The 16,920-nt window shown below is 41.6% G+C and overlaps 1 protein-coding gene across 1 annotated transcript; it reads left to right on the top strand.

Moving 5' to 3' along the window:
* The first annotated feature begins 4,360 nt into the window (after nt 1-4,360).
* dnajc11b (DnaJ (Hsp40) homolog, subfamily C, member 11b) lies at nt 4,361-16,295 on the top strand. The gene is made up of 16 exons (XM_080423862.1): nt 4,361-4,456; nt 5,470-5,599; nt 6,295-6,368; nt 6,960-7,061; nt 7,420-7,548; nt 7,721-7,843; nt 9,011-9,084; nt 9,265-9,454; nt 9,908-9,993; nt 10,852-10,968; nt 11,254-11,409; nt 12,554-12,623; nt 12,835-12,892; nt 13,756-13,898; nt 14,027-14,156; nt 14,428-16,295. The coding sequence occupies exons 1-16, from the start codon at nt 4,382-4,384 to the stop codon at nt 14,451-14,453; spliced, it is 1,683 nt and encodes a 560-aa protein (XP_080279988.1). The 5' UTR covers nt 4,361-4,381; the 3' UTR covers nt 14,454-16,295.
* The last annotated feature ends 625 nt before the right edge of the window (nt 16,296-16,920 follow it).

Genomic DNA, 16,920 nt, shown 5'->3' with positions numbered 1-16,920 from the left:
ATAACACGCCACAATGAACAATATATGGGGGGTCTGTTACATAAGATTAGGATGGCACAAACTGTGTAGAACATCAATTGCAAAAAGAAAACAGGCTTGTAGTATATCTATAGACTATAGTATACTGGTATTAAAAGTCTGTTTTGCTGTCAAAAGTCCAATTCATACTTCATCATTTCTTTTCATACCACTACCACCATTATGTTCTCACACCACACACCTGTGTTGTCTTCAGTGCCCAGCAACAAATCATTTTGTACCTCTGTCAATCTCACCTCACTTTGCTCTCTGAAGCACTTTCTGTTTGTTCATTACCAATGCACTGCTGATTAATACATCATCACAGTGAGCCGGTGGGCCATTCACACTCATTTTCAAAGGAGATGATGACGCAAATCCCTGACCCACCGGGTGCCCCATATGGCTCAGAGCAGCTCTCTTGGACTGCTGCAGCTCTCTTACTTAATTCAAAATCTGTCCTGCCAGCTATTTTCGCTGTGCGACACTATCACATAACAAAGTATAAATCAGGCCCCTCTCCATTGCATTCAGTTGGCACTGCAGATAGGCAGGGAGACTGCATCTCAGAGAGAGGGAACATTTCCCTCTCTGTACATCTGCACATATTGTACTTTTCACAATGTATACTTTGGCCGCCCCTCTGCTGTATCTTGCATGCATTTGATATTCTGTGTATCCTGACTGCTAATCTATACTCCCATTTCATTTTGTATATTTTTTTGTATATTTTTCTGTATATTTTTCCTCTGGTTGCAACACATCATTATTTACTGTATCCTACCTCAGTAAACCAGGGAGGAAGCTATTCCAAATTAATTGTCTGTATTGATAGTTCCTGTTTTTTGAAATAAGGTTATTTTAGAATGTTTTCTATACGTACACATGACACACCACTTTATGACTTATTCATAATAATAATAATACATTTGATTTATATTGCACTTTATATTTGAAACAAATCTCAAAGTAGCACAGTACAGAATAAAATACATTTATATAAAACAATCAAAAAAGGGTTTTAAAAACAATAAATAAAACAAAGGGGCAAAGAAAACCTAGGGGGTAAAACCAGAATAGCTAACCCAAATGCTTTATTAAAAAGGAAAGTCTTTAGTCCTCTCTTGAAAGCATCAACAGACTGTAGAGCTCTTAGCTGGTCCGGGAGTGAGTTCCACAGTCCAGGGGCAGCTGAGCAGAAGGCTCAGTTGCCCATATTAGCCTACTATTACTGCTAAGTTTTTACTTGTATCATACCTTGTATTAGTAGGCTATCTTGTTTTTACAGTCTGCTGAGTATATCTCACCAATATTTCACTGCATGTACTTGGATGAGTGAGTGAAAAATAGCTACACTTTCAAATCTTAAATCTTGAAGATTAAAACCCTGAGTTTACACATATCTGTAGTTCAAAACAGTGGGTTGCGCACATCCAGTTTGTTGCTGGTGCTGGACGAAAGTGACAGTTCAAAAGAATAAAAGTCAGCACAACAGCATAAGTGTTAGTTTACTTTAAAACACAGAAAAGATGACATGGTACTGGTATTACGTTTCAGCCACAGTTGGCCTTCATCAGGTCGACCTGCAGGTTGACCTGATGAAGGCCAACTGTGGCCGACACGTTGTACCATGTAATTGTTTCTGTGTTTTAAAGTAAACTAAACACTTTTATTCTTTTGAACTTATAAAAAGAACATATAGTCCGAGGCACTCTTCAAAAGATTGAATAAACTAGTGATCTATGAACTAGCCTTTTTATTAAAGCCGTTTAAATGATCGTGGCCACATTTATTTAATTAACAATAGCAACAAAGGTATATTCTGGCTTGTTATCTGAAATGACTCAAATCAATTAGGACAAGTAGCTTAGTATTTATTATCATGATTATTTATTTAGCCTATTTATTGCTTAAGTAGCTTGTATAATCTTTTCCCACAGGTTTAACTATAGGCTTCTTTTTTACACAACTAACATCAGACTAATTTAACAAACAAATAAACAAACATACAAACATGTACAATGACGTGTTGTTCATGTAGAGGTGTCCATAAATTACTTGGTACTCACACTCACTCTAACTCTACATAGCAGGACCCTAGCTCTGGTCCATAGCATTTAGGGACTGACTCTACATAGCAGGACCCTAGCTCTGGTCCGTAGCATTTAGGGACTGACTCTACATCGCAGGACCCTAGGTCTGGTCCATAGCATTTAGGGACTGACTCTACATCGCAGGACCCTAGGTCTGGTCCATAGCATTTAGGGACTGACTCTACATAGCAGGACCCTAGCTCTGGTCCATAGCATTTAGGGACTGACTCTACATAGCAGGACCCTAGCTCTGGTCCATAGCATTTAGGGACTGACTCTACATAGCAGGACCCTAGCTCTGGTCCGTAGCATTTAGGGACTGACTCTACATAGCAGGACCCTAGCTCTGGTCCGTAGCATTTAGGGACTGACTCTACATAGCAGGACCCTAGCTCTGGTCCATAGCATTTAGGGACTGACTCTACATCGCAGGACCCTAGCTCTGGTCCATAGCATTTAGGGACTGACTCTACATCGCAGGACCCTAGGTCTGGTCCATAGCATTTAGGGACTGACTCTACATTGCAGGACCCTAGCTCTGGTCCATAGCATTTAGGGACTGACTCTACATAGCAGGACCCTAGCTCTGGTCCATAGCATTTAGGGACTGACTCTACATAGCAGGACCCTAGCTCTGGTCCATAGCATTTAGGGACTGTCTTGGACCAGAGCTAGCAGGACCCATTAGTTCATGTGGGCTCTAGATACTGTGTAAACAGCGCCATCTTGTGTTCTACATGCTACACTCATTAGTCAGAGGAAGAGAGAGCATACTGTGTAATATAATTATAATTATAATATATAATATAATTATTATTACCTTTAAAGATTAAAATGATCAAAAATATAACTTGAGGCTCTCTTTCTTTCATTTGTGTTGTGTGTGAAAGACATGCTTTTGTGTTAAACAGATGCATTTATGCTGTTATATATTTTCTAATTTTTTTTTCTCAATTTCACGGCAAAACCTTTGGCCGCGGACCCCCATTTGAAAATGTTTTGTGTCAGGGACCCCCAGAAGCAAAGATATCAGTTAATTTTTGCTTTAAAAAAATATAAATATTCAAAGACTAACCTTTTCAAGGATTTTCAAAAATAGCAGATCTACAAGCTCAAAGCTAAGTGGTTAAAAATGATTGTGACGCTTATGTTAACTCATTTAGCTGGGGACCCCCTGGTACTCCCACAAGGACCACTGGTGGTCCCCGGACCACTGCTCTAATATAATGACCCTGCTGCTGCTTGCCCATTTTTTATGTAATACAATCATTTTGATGCATATTTCCTTCATGTTTATTTTGGAGTAATAATTTGTGCCCACAACAAGCTTTAGGTGCCCACTGGACTGATTGATTGATTGAATACTTTATTAGACAGAAAATGCAAACAACACGAGTAGCCTACAGTCAAACACTTTGGTCTAAAAGGATAACACAAAAAAGAGTCCTTGCGGTCTTATTGTTCCATTGGGGTCCTAATATGCATCCAATTCATCAACATAACATAAAAATAACACCAAAATTCTACATTATCACAAATATAAAACACTATATGTACAGAGTAGTAGGGGGGAAAACTGTATTACTAGCCTTTATTTAATGACCAAATGTATGAATAAAGACATATTTGAAGGCCACTGTGTCAGTCATAGTCCATTATCATTTTCCAGTGGTGGAAAAAGTACTCAAATTCTGTACTTAAGTAAAAGTACCAATACTGCAATATAGAAATACTCAGTTACAAGTAAAAATCCCAAATAAAAAATTTACTTGAGTAAAAGTACAAAAGTATTGGCATCAAAATGTACTTAAAGTACCAAAAGTAAAAGTACTAAATATTTGAAAATAGCCGATCTACAAGCTTGTAGATCTGCTTTTTTCAAATAGCCTATGTATAAAATAGGGCTAAAGTGGTTATACATTATATCATAGTTTATATCTGAAAAGTAACTAGTAACTAAAGTTTTCAAATAATTGTAGTGGAGTAAAAGTACAATATTTGCCTCTGAGATGTAGTGGAGTAGAAGTAAAAGTATTGGAAATTGGAAATACTCAAGTAAAGTACAAATACCTCAAAATTGTACAGTACTTGAGTAAATGTACTTAGTTATTACTTTCCACCACGACATTTTCCTAGCCCTAGAATGGCTTGTGTGATGACATTCCACACACAGCCATTCACAGCATCCTCCCTGTTCCATTGGACCAGCTCCAAACCAATAGGGTTGCGGTATCTCCAGAGAAGTGGGCGGAACACCTAGAAAGGCAAACATGGCGGCGTCCTTAGAAGATGATACCGAGTTGGATAATCAAGATTACTATTCTCTGCTCAATGTCAGAAGAGAGGTATGGATGGTTCTCTGTTTGCATTGGATCTGACTGGTAACGGACCCTTTTGCTCGCATTGCTGATGTTGGGAATTGCGTCGGTGGATCGGGTTGCCGCCGGGGGGCCGTACCGTACCCGGTCGGCGCATCATTCCACTGTTGAATAATATCTCCTCTATATCCATTGGGAATGGGATGATGAGAGTGGTTCATACTGAAGGGATTATAGCTAGCTAGCACTGCCAGTATTCGTTCATATAATCAGCATCAGTGATTTAGTTGATGTTGGGGTGATTCAGTTGATATTGGGAGGATTCATTGATTGATTGATTGATTGATTGAATACTTTATTTAGCAGTTTGCAAAAAAAATACAAAGGGATGCTAAAAAGTATTAAACCCAAGAAAGCACTATGGCTTGTTTCCACTGGGGTCCTGAAATTCACATTTTCACTGTGCAGTGTTGTTGACCTGGCAGGTTTTAGTTGATAAGTAAATGACTAGAATCAAAGGTCAGCTGCTTGGTCAAGCACAAGTTGTGCTTGACCAAGCAGCTGATCATTTACTTATCTTGAGGTGAACTAGCCTTGGATCAAGTCTTGTATCAGGCTAGAGGTGTACATTTAAACCAGCAGCCTTCACATTAACTATATGATCCACATCTGCTGAATGACAACATTGCAGTGACCCTGCTATATGTTTAGTTTCATCTTATTCATTATGTTTGCTTGTACACTTAATCCCAGATCTGATGCAACCGGACAGGTTTTCATGGCTGTACCAATAAAAGACAGCTTGTAGCAAGGATCCAGTATATTAGTAGGACATGTCACAGTTCTTTTACTTTTTACCCCCCTGCTTTTATTCAGACAAGACACAATAAATTGAGAGAGGACAAAGAGGGGAACAACATGCAACACTGGTGTCCAGCCAATAGAATCAAGGATGTTGTGATTATGTCGCTGAAGCACTTTATGGTCAGCTACCAGGTCGTGCGCCCCTCTCATATGCTTCTTCCTTATTCATGTGACAGGCCACTCAGGAGGAGCTGAAGGCTTCGTACCGGAGGCTTTGCATGCTCTACCACCCTGACAAACATCGAGATCCTGAGCTTAAAGGACAGGCAGAACAACTCTTCACCCAGGTGCACCAGGCTTATGAAGGTATGGCTGGACACATCCATATGTACGTCCATATGTACATACGTACATATAGGGCTGGGCAATACATCAATATTATATTGATATTGTGATATGAGACTAGATATCATCTGGGATTTTGGATATTAGTATATTGTGATATGGTATACACAGGCGCCAATTACAATTTAGGCATTTAGCAGACGCTCTTATCCAGTGTGATATCGGAATACACAGCTGTTCTATTATTTGCCTTTACCCACTTAGTTATTATATAGGCATTACTGATTAATTATCAGAAATCTCATTTTTCTCTCATATTTTGTGAAAGCACCAATAGTCGTACCCACAATATCATGAAAATCAAGGTATTTATTTAGTCCTAAATATTGTGATTTTTGATTTTGCCCATATCGCCACTGCCCTATATACATATACATTCTATAAATACACTGAACAATTATACATATACATGTACACGCACGCACACACACACACGCGCGCACACACACACACACACACACACACACACACACACACACACACACACACACACACACACACACACACACACACACACACACACACACACACACACACACACACACACACACACACATACATACTATATTTATGTACACATGTACACATATACATGCATAGAAATGACACTAAATGAATACATAGAGATACCGTACCTTTCTCTTTCTTCCTTCTAGTATTGACTGATCCTCAGACCAGGGCCATCTATGACCTCTTCGGGAAGAAAGGGCTGGAGGTGGAGGGCTGGGAGGTACGTCTAGCAGTCTCCAGTCACTTCATCCCCATCCCCTGTGATGCTGTTCCCATCCCCCCTACCTCGAGGCTATGATCCATCTATACAACCATTCCCGCACACATAGATCAGCAAACACAGGTAGTTTGTCCCTCCCTTCCCAATGACACCCTGGCCATTGACCCAAATGACATACAATACAGTAGACTCTTCTCCCTCCTGGCGCCCCGAGCTACAGAATGACCTCCCCACCTCAGTCAGGACTGCAGACTCACTCCACATTTTCTGCCACAGTCTGAAAACTCACCTCTTCAGACTCTACCTCTCCCCCTATCAGTCCTCATTCCTTGTATCACTGCTTGTTGCCTATTTTGATGCAGATGTATGCTGGTTACATGTTCACATATGCCATGAACAGTATGTTATTTAGATAGACATATACAGTTTGCTTGTCCACAGATGCTAAAAGGCTACTTGACTACTTACCCTGTTGTTTGTTGACTAGGCTTCATGCAACTTACACTGATCTTGCACTTGTAAGTGGCTCTGGATAAGAGCGCCTGGTAAATGACTATGTTGTCATCATAAATTGTTCACTGTATACCGTAGGTGGTGCAGAGGAAGAGAACTCCGGAGGAAATTCGTGAGGAGTACGAAAGACTGGAGAGAGAACGAGAAGAGAGGAGACTACAGCAAAGAACTAATCCTAAGGTTTCACTCACGCACACTGACACACACGCACACACACACACACACACACACACACACACACACACACACACACACACACACACACACACACACACACACACACACACACACACACACACACACACGCATACACACACACACACACACACACACACACACACACACACACATACTCTCTGTTGTACTCCAACCTTACCCCTGAATCCTTTGATCCTGTTACTAATAAAATGCTTTGTAACTACAGCAGTGTTACCGCTTTGAAGATATAATGTCATAGTTATTACAGTTTTCCACTCTCCTTTTATAATTGTTCTTTGCCACACTCATGACTTTCAACAACCCTCCACCCATGGTTCAGGGAACCATAAGTGTGGGCATCGATGCGACCGACCTGTTTGATCGTTATGAAGAGGACTTTGAGGAGCTGCCAGGAGGAGGCTTCCCTCATATTGAGATCAACAAGATGCACATCTCCCAGTCCATAGAGGTACCCTAACACAGAACGGACCCTTGTGTGTGTGTATGCAGTATTTAGTGTTTTACTTAGTTGTACAAGGATACTATTTTGTTGGTATTGATTCATCCTACAAGTTCTACCTGCGTACCTGCACCCAGAGACTTTTAAAAGGTACTAGAGCTGAGCTCCTGTGTTCCTTCAGGCTCCGTTGACGAACACAGACACAGCGGTGCTGTCGGGTTCTCTTTCCACTCACAATGGGAATGGAGGAGGCAACATCAACATGACTGTACGCAGGGTTACATCAGCCAAGGGCTGGGGAGAGGTACGCACGCACGCACGCGCACACACACACACACACACACACACACACACACACACACACACACACACACACACACACACACACACACACACACACACACACACACACACACACACACACACACACACACACACACACACACACACACACACACTATATTGACGAATAGTGAAAATCACAGCGATTTGCAATGCAACACGTGATGGTGGCTCCCCACCCAAGGGGGTGGGGAGCCACTGAATTACTCACCTTAGCCACTGAAGGTACTCACTCTACATAGCAGGACCCTAGCTTTGGTCTGTACTGTAGCATTAGGGACCAGAGCTAGCAGGACCCATTCATTCATGTGAGCTTTCCAGCTCTAGGTGTTGTGTAAACGGCGCCATCTTGTGTTCCATATGCTACACTCATTAGTCAGAGAGCATACATCAGACTAGCAACATCATTATTACCTTTAAAATAAAATACACATTTACACAAATACACAAAATACAACTTTCCAGCTTTTGTTTTAAACCGATGCATAATGCAGTTAGTTTGTACGTTTATTTTCTCATTTCTCAATTTCACAGCAAAACATGTTTAGTGCTGTAATATTAATATAATGAGCCCATTTTGATGCTATGCAATCATTTCAATGCATATTCCCTTAATGGTTAAGAAGTAATCACTTTATTTAGTTTTATATTAAATGATTAAATGATTAAAGACATCATTGAAGGCTACTGTCAGTCGTAGTCCTTCCCACCCCTAGAATGGCTGTGTGATATCTCTCTCTCTCACACACACACACGCACACGCACACACACTCTCTCTCACACACACACGCACACACACACACACACACACACACACACACACACACACACACACACACACACACACACACACACACACACACACACACACACACACACACACACATAAAAATGTCAATTTCGGAACCGGGTCTGCAAAAGAACCGGTTCCGGTTCCCAACGGCAACATAATAATAATTAAGTGTGTGTGTGTGTGTGTGTGTGTGTGTGTGTGTGTGTGTGTGTGTGTGTGTGTGTGTGTGTGTGTGTGTGTGTGTGTGTGTGTGTGTGTGTGTGTGTGTGTGTGTGTGTGTGTGTGTGTGTGTGTGTGTGTGTGTGTGTGTGTGTGTGTGTGTGTGTGTGTGTGTAGCTGGAGATGGGTGCAGGAGACATACTAGGACCGCTGTTTGGGTTGAAGGTATTTCGCAACATAACGCCTCGGTGGTAAGACCCAGCTATTTTATACACACTCATGACACTGATATAGAATCTGAATGTTACTGCTACTTTGTTCACTCATCTCTCTATGTGGTGTCTTTCATCTGACTTTGTCTCTCTCTGCCTCCTCTGCCTCCTCTATGTCTCTTTCTCTCTCTCTTCCTCCCTCTCTGTCATGGTGTCTAGTTTTCTGACAGCTCAGTGTGGCATGCAGTTCTCGCCTCGTGGTCTACGTCCTAGCTGTTCTCTGATGACGGCTCGTCACCTGGACCAGCACACCATGGGCTATCTGCAGTGGCGCTGGGGACCCAACAGCGCCATGACCACCAGCGTGGTCCGAGACACCAAGACCAGTCACTTCACCCTGGCCCTGCAGGTACACGCCGCTACTACAGGTCTATACAAAATTCTCACCCATCACAGCCGCATGGAGCTCCAGGCTATGCTTTCTCCACCATATATCAGATGTCGCCTTTGGGTAAATTGATAGATGACAGTGAGCAAAACTATAACAGCTTTTGGTGCATTTGGTGACAAAAAAATTACTTGTTCAGCCTTCTAGAACATCAGAGATTAATTCAATTTAAACATTAAAATGTTTGTGAGGAAAATATTTGATAAGATCCTAATGATACACCTACTCTGAATCAGACCCCAACCGTGGATTTTGATTTATTTATTAAATGTAGAGGTTACCAGTTTCTAGTAGTTGACCGAAGCGGTTAGAGACTGACTTGTTGTAATGATGGGCAGCACATTACACTGCATTTTGCCCTCTTCATAGCTCTGTGCTTTTAAGAGTTTCTTTTGTTGTCCTGCCTCTTTCCAGCTGGGGGTTCCTCATTCCTACTTGATGATGAGCTACCAGTACAAGTTCCAGGATGATGACCAGACCAAGGTCAAAGGATCTGTCAAGTATGTCTGTCTGTGTCAACTGCTTCTCTCTTTTTTAGCAGAAGTACAACAGGCCCATGCCTAATAATGAGCTTGCCAATATGCAAATATATATTCTGTTGATGGTATTGTATTGGCCTAACTACTTTGATTGCCCATTAAAATAATACTACACAGTTTTATCAACCATATCTGAACTTCTTCATTGTTCTCTGTATCGCTGAACCAGCAACGCACCCCAGATTGTCTGTGCGGATTTCAAAATCTACAGCTATTCTCCCCTCTGCCACTAGGAACAATGTCCTTTTGAAAACTGTTGGAGAACATAGTTTGATGTAAACAGGGAAATTCAGTGGTCATGTTCCTATGACAACTGAATTGCCCTCATCGGATCAATTATTGTTTACCTATATTGTGGAGCATTCCATTCATCATAGGGCATAGCAGTGGAGGCCATTTTGTGGTGCCACGGATAGAAACCCCATTCTTTTTTCCCATAGAGATTTCCGAAAATATTTATATAAATTATTTTGAGCCTGGAACCAAGGCTCCTGGTGAATCATGACCGTAAAACATTTGATTCTGTGTAAAATAAAATGGAATATTGAACTATATTTAATAAATACCCTTCTTTTTGTGGTTTTCAAATATATTTTTTGACACAGCATCAAATGTTTTATGGTCATGATTCACCAGCCTGGATGGCTTGGTTCCAGGCTCAAAATGATGAATATAAATATTTTCGGAAATCTCTTTAAATAAAGCTTCAGATGAAGCTGTATACTGTAATTCTTGTTCGTTCTCTACATTTTGTTCTGTAATGTGATGCCTTGTTCCCTCCCAGTGTTAATGGTCTCCCTCTTTGCCGTGGGTTCATAGGACAGGCTGGTTCGGTACGGTGGTGGAATACGGTGCAGAGCGGAAGATCAGTCGCCACAGCGTTCTGTCAGCCACCGTCAGCATAGGCGTCCCTCAGGGAGTGACCCTTAAGATCAGGTATTCAACTTGTATACTTCTTACTTGTATGTTACATATGGAGAAAATTCGATATGACATGATAGACAATTGAAGTGTGATCCCCTAATTTGTGTGTGTGTGTGTGTGTGTGTGTGTGTGTGTGTGTGTGTGTGTGTGTGTGTGTGTGTGTGTGTGTGTGTGTGTGTGTGTGTGTGTGTGTGTGTGTGTGTGTGTGTGTGTGTGTGTGTGTGTGTGTGTGTGTGTGTGTGTGTGTGTGTGTGTGTGTGTGTGTGTGTGTGTGTGTGTGTGTGTGTGTTACTGCAGGTTGGCACGAGCCAGCCAGACATACCTCTTCCCAATCCACCTAACGGACCAGCTGCTGCCCAGTGCGGTGTTCTATGCCACCGTGGGCCCCCTGCTGATCTACATGGCCGTCCACAGACTGGTCATCATTCCATACACACATGCACAGAAACAACAGTCAGTACACACACGCATGCATGCACACACGAACACACACACACACACACACACACACACACACACACACACTACAACTACTGTCAGTAAATCTCATAACCTTTCTCCCCCCCCCCACACTAATGTAGTCCCTTTTCTGATTTTGCATTATTTAGGGTTATAATACAATAGTTTGAGGGGTTCTTCAAAGGAGCTGCTTCCTACTTCCTACATGCGGCTCCGTTGATTTACATTAACCTTTTGCTAAATAGCACATATGACGCTTGTTACAACAATTAACATTACTTACTTACAAAAACAGTTCAACATTGAAACATTTGTTTTTGGCTTCTGTGCTGACAATATCAGAAAGTCAGTGAATTAATCCACTCAATCTGATGAGTAGTGTAATCCACTCAGTCTGATGGCCGGAAACACTCTCAACCTCCCCCCACCCCCCACAAGCCACTGCCTAATCCACATTTTTTCCTTCCTAACCATCATTTCTCAAAGAGTTCTGAATGGGCACCAGTAATATTAATGGCATAGCAATACCATTGCTGTTAATGGCTGCAACTCATACATGAAGTGGTGTTGTGTTAAGTGTCCATTATGACTGCTATTAATGTTACGAGAGGACAGGCCATAACTATTAATGTTCAACTCATTGTTGATGTATATACAGAGTTATTACAACTGATACCAAAACAGAACAACCCTTCTTCAAAATCCAGACCTTAACTGTGTTGCAGACATCTAAAACGCTGTCCAAAAACTAAGGCTTTTTAAACTCTGTTTGAAACAACTCAGTTATTCAATTAGCAATGTAATTAAGTGATTTGGCAAAGTACTACTATATACTGTAAGTATAAGCATAAAATGACTACCGTAGTCATGTTTACACAGGCTAACACATAGTCTAGTCAATTAAAAACAAACAAAACAAATGTAATCCAAACATCTACTGTCCTTGCGTCTACAACTGTCTTGTCCCACCGACTCCCATGAGAACAAACGACACTAAGGACATGTCACCCCAACACTCCCACATCAACCAATCCAAAATAAAACAACAGAAAATAAGAGAAAGTAATGGATACCGAAAAATACAAGCCTGTAACAGTATTTATATAATGTCTGCTTTGGCTGTGTCTGTATTTCTCAGGGAGATAGAACTACAGCGAATTAGTTCAGCCACAAACATCGCCAAGAAGAAACAGGAAGCAGAATCAGCTGTGAGTTCACACACACATGCACGCACGCAAACACACACACACACACACACACACACACACACACACACACACACACACACACACACACACACACACACACACACACACACACACACACACACACACACACACACACACACACACACACACAGAGGAGAGCTCTTCTCATCTTATCTCAAAAGCCTTTCCCATCTCCTTTGCTGTTTGTCAGGTTCTACTGATGCAGGAGTCTGTGAGGAGAGTCATAGAGGGTGAAGAGTCAAAGATGGGTGAGTGAAGACTCACACCAGGTTTGGGAACTGAGAACTGTTGCCATTTTGCCACCAAGCTGTCTTAGAACAGATAAGGATGATATGGGGGGGGGGGGGGGGGGTCTGGTAAGCAAAAGGTCTCCGGTTCACCTCCTGGCACACACAGTTACATTTACAAGTAAGACGCGCGAACGCTGGAAGCGAACGCAGCTCGAAAATATTGTGTATTTACGGACTTCCGTAATCCGTGTTATTTCACCGTGATGGGGAGAGAACATTGACAGTGTGTGTGTGTGTGTGTGTGTGTGTGTGTGTGTGTGTGTGTGTGTGTGTGTGTGTGTGTGTGTGTGTGTGTGTGTGTGTGTGTGTGTGTGTGTGTGTGTGTGTGTGTGTGTGTGTGTGTGTGTGTGTGTGTGTGTGTGTGTAAAAGGTCCGTCCAAAAAAGTCCTTGCGGACTTGTTTCCGTTGGGGTCCTTCAATTAATTTCATAGACATATATAGTAGCATAAAAAATAACATAAAAATACAGAGAAAAAATACCACTATGTACAACAAAAAAAAGCATAAAAAATATATACAAAAACTTCTACGTGTCGAAGTGTCTCTAATCAAAACACGTAACTCTTAACAGCTCCCCCCTCGAGCGCTCATCATGACCATCTGAGCAGCCACCAACTGGTTGAATCTGAATGAACTTAATTACCTCATTGTAGCAAAAGTAGCCCATCTACAATCTCACAATGTGTCGCTTTGACATAGTGTTGAAAAGTTACAGTAGCATGCCCCCCCCACCCACACAGACACACACACACACACACAACCACATGTTTGCGCATGCTATCAAGATCTGTCTGTGAATATGTAACTTTATGCCTTTTTAGGACTGATTATCCTGAATGCCTGGTATGGTAAGTTTGTGACAGACACCAGTCTGAAGCAGGAGAAAGCCCAGGTCATTGATGTCACGGTTCCTCTGCAGTGCCTGGTGAAGGACTCCAAACTCATCCTCGCTGAAGCATCCAAGGTGTGTGTGTGTGTGTGTGTGTGTGTGCGTGTGTGTGTGCGTGCGTGGCTGTGTGGGTGTGTGCTCATGCATGTGTACAACATTAACCTGTGGCTGTGTTAACTGAGGTTTTATATCTCTGTGTGTAGGCGAGGTTGCCAGGTTTCTATGACCCATGTGTAGGAGAGGAAAAGAGTCTCAAGTTACTGTACCAGTTCAGAGGCGTCATGCACCAGGTCATCTCTGCAGATATCGAGCCCTTACGGATACCCAAACAATGTCAGTATGCAGCCAAGCACTGTAAACCCAATACCACATAAACGTGTCATCATATCACCATGTTTAAGTAACTGCAGTCTAGTTGTAGAATGTTATGATTATGTTTTGACTTTGTGAGCACCTGGACTCGAGTCTTCACCTTTTGAACTCTAAGAGCACTCTGGTCATATTTGTTCTCAGTTCAAGAATGACTTCTGCCTCTATTCCTTCTATCTGGTCTTGATTTTTTTTTCTTTTTCTTTGTCCGTCTCTCTCTCTCTCTCTCTCTCAGCTCACAGAATTGACGCGGAGTCGTAGGAGCCCCACCGATGTTGGAACGCCAGAGGACAACAGTCAGTATACAGAAGGACACAACATTAGGAATGGAGGGGGAAACGCCAAAAGTGCGCATCCTCTCCTCTTGACTTTTTCCCCACCTGGTCTTAGTGAATCCGTTGTGGAGTTCCTCTACTCCTCTCTTTCCTGTGTGCCGCCTCCCTGGGGTCAAACAATACAGGAGTCAGCCCCGGCCCGGCCTTTCTAGAAGGTTTGACCTACGGTGGCCCCTATTCCTCTACAGATGTGTCTGTCATATAAATGTCTTTATACACGATCAAACAGACTCTTCACTGACAACCTGTGATGACTCTTCCCACTGAAAATAAGCTAAAAGTGTTACATTACCAGTAAGTTAAGAGATGTCTGACTTTTTTTGTTTTTGTTTTGTATGAACAAATTATTTCTGAAATAGTCTTCTCACATGAAAAGTGCAATGTTTATCCTGTATCAGCCAGTTGTGTTAGAAAGGTACTGTGGTAACTAGCGTACTACTGTTAATGCCTTGAACATGCTCATCCCTGAGATCTCCTTGCCAGTTTGCGTGGTAAAATGAAGCATTGTGGGATGCCTACACCAGTGGTTCTCAAAGTGAGGTCTGTAGATCAACTATTTTCAAAAGATGTTGCAAAAATGTGGGACGATAAAAGAAAAAAAAGATTGAAACATTTTAACAACAACAAATTTGTATGGGGTCCCTGGCACAATATTTTCAGATCAAATCCATATTCATTTGGAGGTCGTTGACATGGAAAGGTTTGAGAACCACTGGCCTACACTACATAAAGCATCTCATGTTTTTATGTTTGTCTCGACCTAATTTATGATGCCTTGAAGTGACATGTCTGCTGCTCACATGGGTCTACCAGTGCAACCTGACACCCAACACCAGAGATGTGTACAGTATGTGCAGGAAAGAATGTACAGTAAGCTTGCTAAGCTATAGTGAAGGATTGAAACCTGAAGGCTTTTGTTGCTGTTGATGTGCTATATCATTGTGACTGGTGGTGGCCTCTCGATGGAACGGACATGAGACATAATGAGAGCATTTTACTGTGATTTACAGACATACATGTACAGTATCAGTTAGAATTTCTTTGTGGTTTTTTCGAAAAAAGATTTAGCGTAACAGTTGTGCCATGCCTTTACTTTTGTTGTTCCCTGTTTATTTTATTATTTGTAATTATGAAATCTAAATTGCGTATGCCACATGACTTCTCTTATATGGCAACATACTGTATAGCTGCTAATTTTAAACGTCTTAACGGATCATCTACATTTGGCAGTCTACTCACTACAGCCATTTTCAGATCTGAATCAGGTTCATTGAGACAACTGGGCACATTTTATGAAGCACTTTTTGAGGTAATGGCAGATGTGGGCTAATATTGGGATTTTAATATTGGTACCGTTTTTGCACTTTTATTTTATTTTAATTGCTACAAGGATCTGTTAAATTGGTTCTGAAGTCCTGGATTCAAGCTCTTCACACTTCAGGTAGAACTCCCAGGCTTCATTTAAGTTGTGAGAGCTAGTGTTGATTTTTGCGAAGCCCTCTTCCTTACTACTTGTGGTACTTGTGGCCACCTGACCTCTGTCTTTCCAACCTCCACTCTATTTAGCAGTCCGCCTGAACTGATCCACAGTTTGTGGGATTTTGTCTACAGTGGTTAGCTCTAGTTTTGACCATTGACTGTAGTCCTTTGGTTAACCCTGTCCTGGTGGCACTATGAGAAAATGAAACCAACTGTTACCTGTTGTTACATTCCTGCACTGAGCCAAGTTCAGCCAACTATGATGTAAGTAACACTGAAGGAGCCTGTGATCTCCCTCTCCCGTCCTGTAAAGATGACAATAAAAATGAGCTGTAAGCAACAGTTAAGGAGCCTGTGATCTCTCTCTCCCATCGGGTAAAGATAGGACAATAAACATGAGCCAATCGGTAAGATGTAGTGTTTCATTTGAATGGCATTCTAAAACGGGATGAACTTTGACGCTTAGAAGAAAATACCCAAAGAGAAATGGGTTAAAATTGTAGCTCTTTATTTACAATAGTTTACAATAGTTTCACAGAAACAGTTTGCACCACAGTACAGACAACGCTTTCTCAATAAGGGGATAGGACAACCCAGGATCAGAATGTAGATACCATCTTGTATTAAAATGTTACATTGATGCTTCAAAATAGCTTGACACATTAAGAGTTTGTGTTGAAGACATTTTCAGACATCAAAACCTACTGTAACTTCAGTCATCGTCTTCTACAAGTGTATTGAGACGTCTTGAAATGCCTCAAGCAACAAAATCACAAGACGCACCTTTTCTACCTCAAGATGGCTTGGTATGAACCGACATTTCGAAATACAGCAGTGCTGATATCAGCTTTATAAAAAAAAAAATTTGAGGGTCATTTGTGTATTAGCAAATAGTGATTGCCAGGTCATGTCAT

This window comes from Gymnoscopelus braueri (genome assembly GCF_963280865.1).
Source record: "Gymnoscopelus braueri genome assembly, chromosome: 3".
NCBI classification, from domain to species: Eukaryota; Metazoa; Chordata; class Actinopteri; order Myctophiformes; family Myctophidae; genus Gymnoscopelus; species Gymnoscopelus braueri.
The sequence above is the reverse complement of the archived record's forward strand: the minus strand, read 5'-3'. Positions and strand labels throughout refer to the sequence as shown.

Bases quoted from the DNA above. Each gene is read 5' to 3' on its own strand.
- dnajc11b (XM_080423862.1), top strand. From the start codon at position 4,382: ATGGCGGCGTCCTTAGAAGATGATACCGAGTTGGATAATCAAGATTAC. The intron at 10,969-11,253 runs GTATTCAACTTG...GTGTTACTGCAG, and splicing joins GGAGTGACCCTTAAGATCAG to GTTGGCACGAGCCAGCCAGA. The intron at 12,893-13,755 runs GTGAGTGAAGAC...ATGCCTTTTTAG, and splicing joins GGGTGAAGAGTCAAAGATGG to GACTGATTATCCTGAATGCC.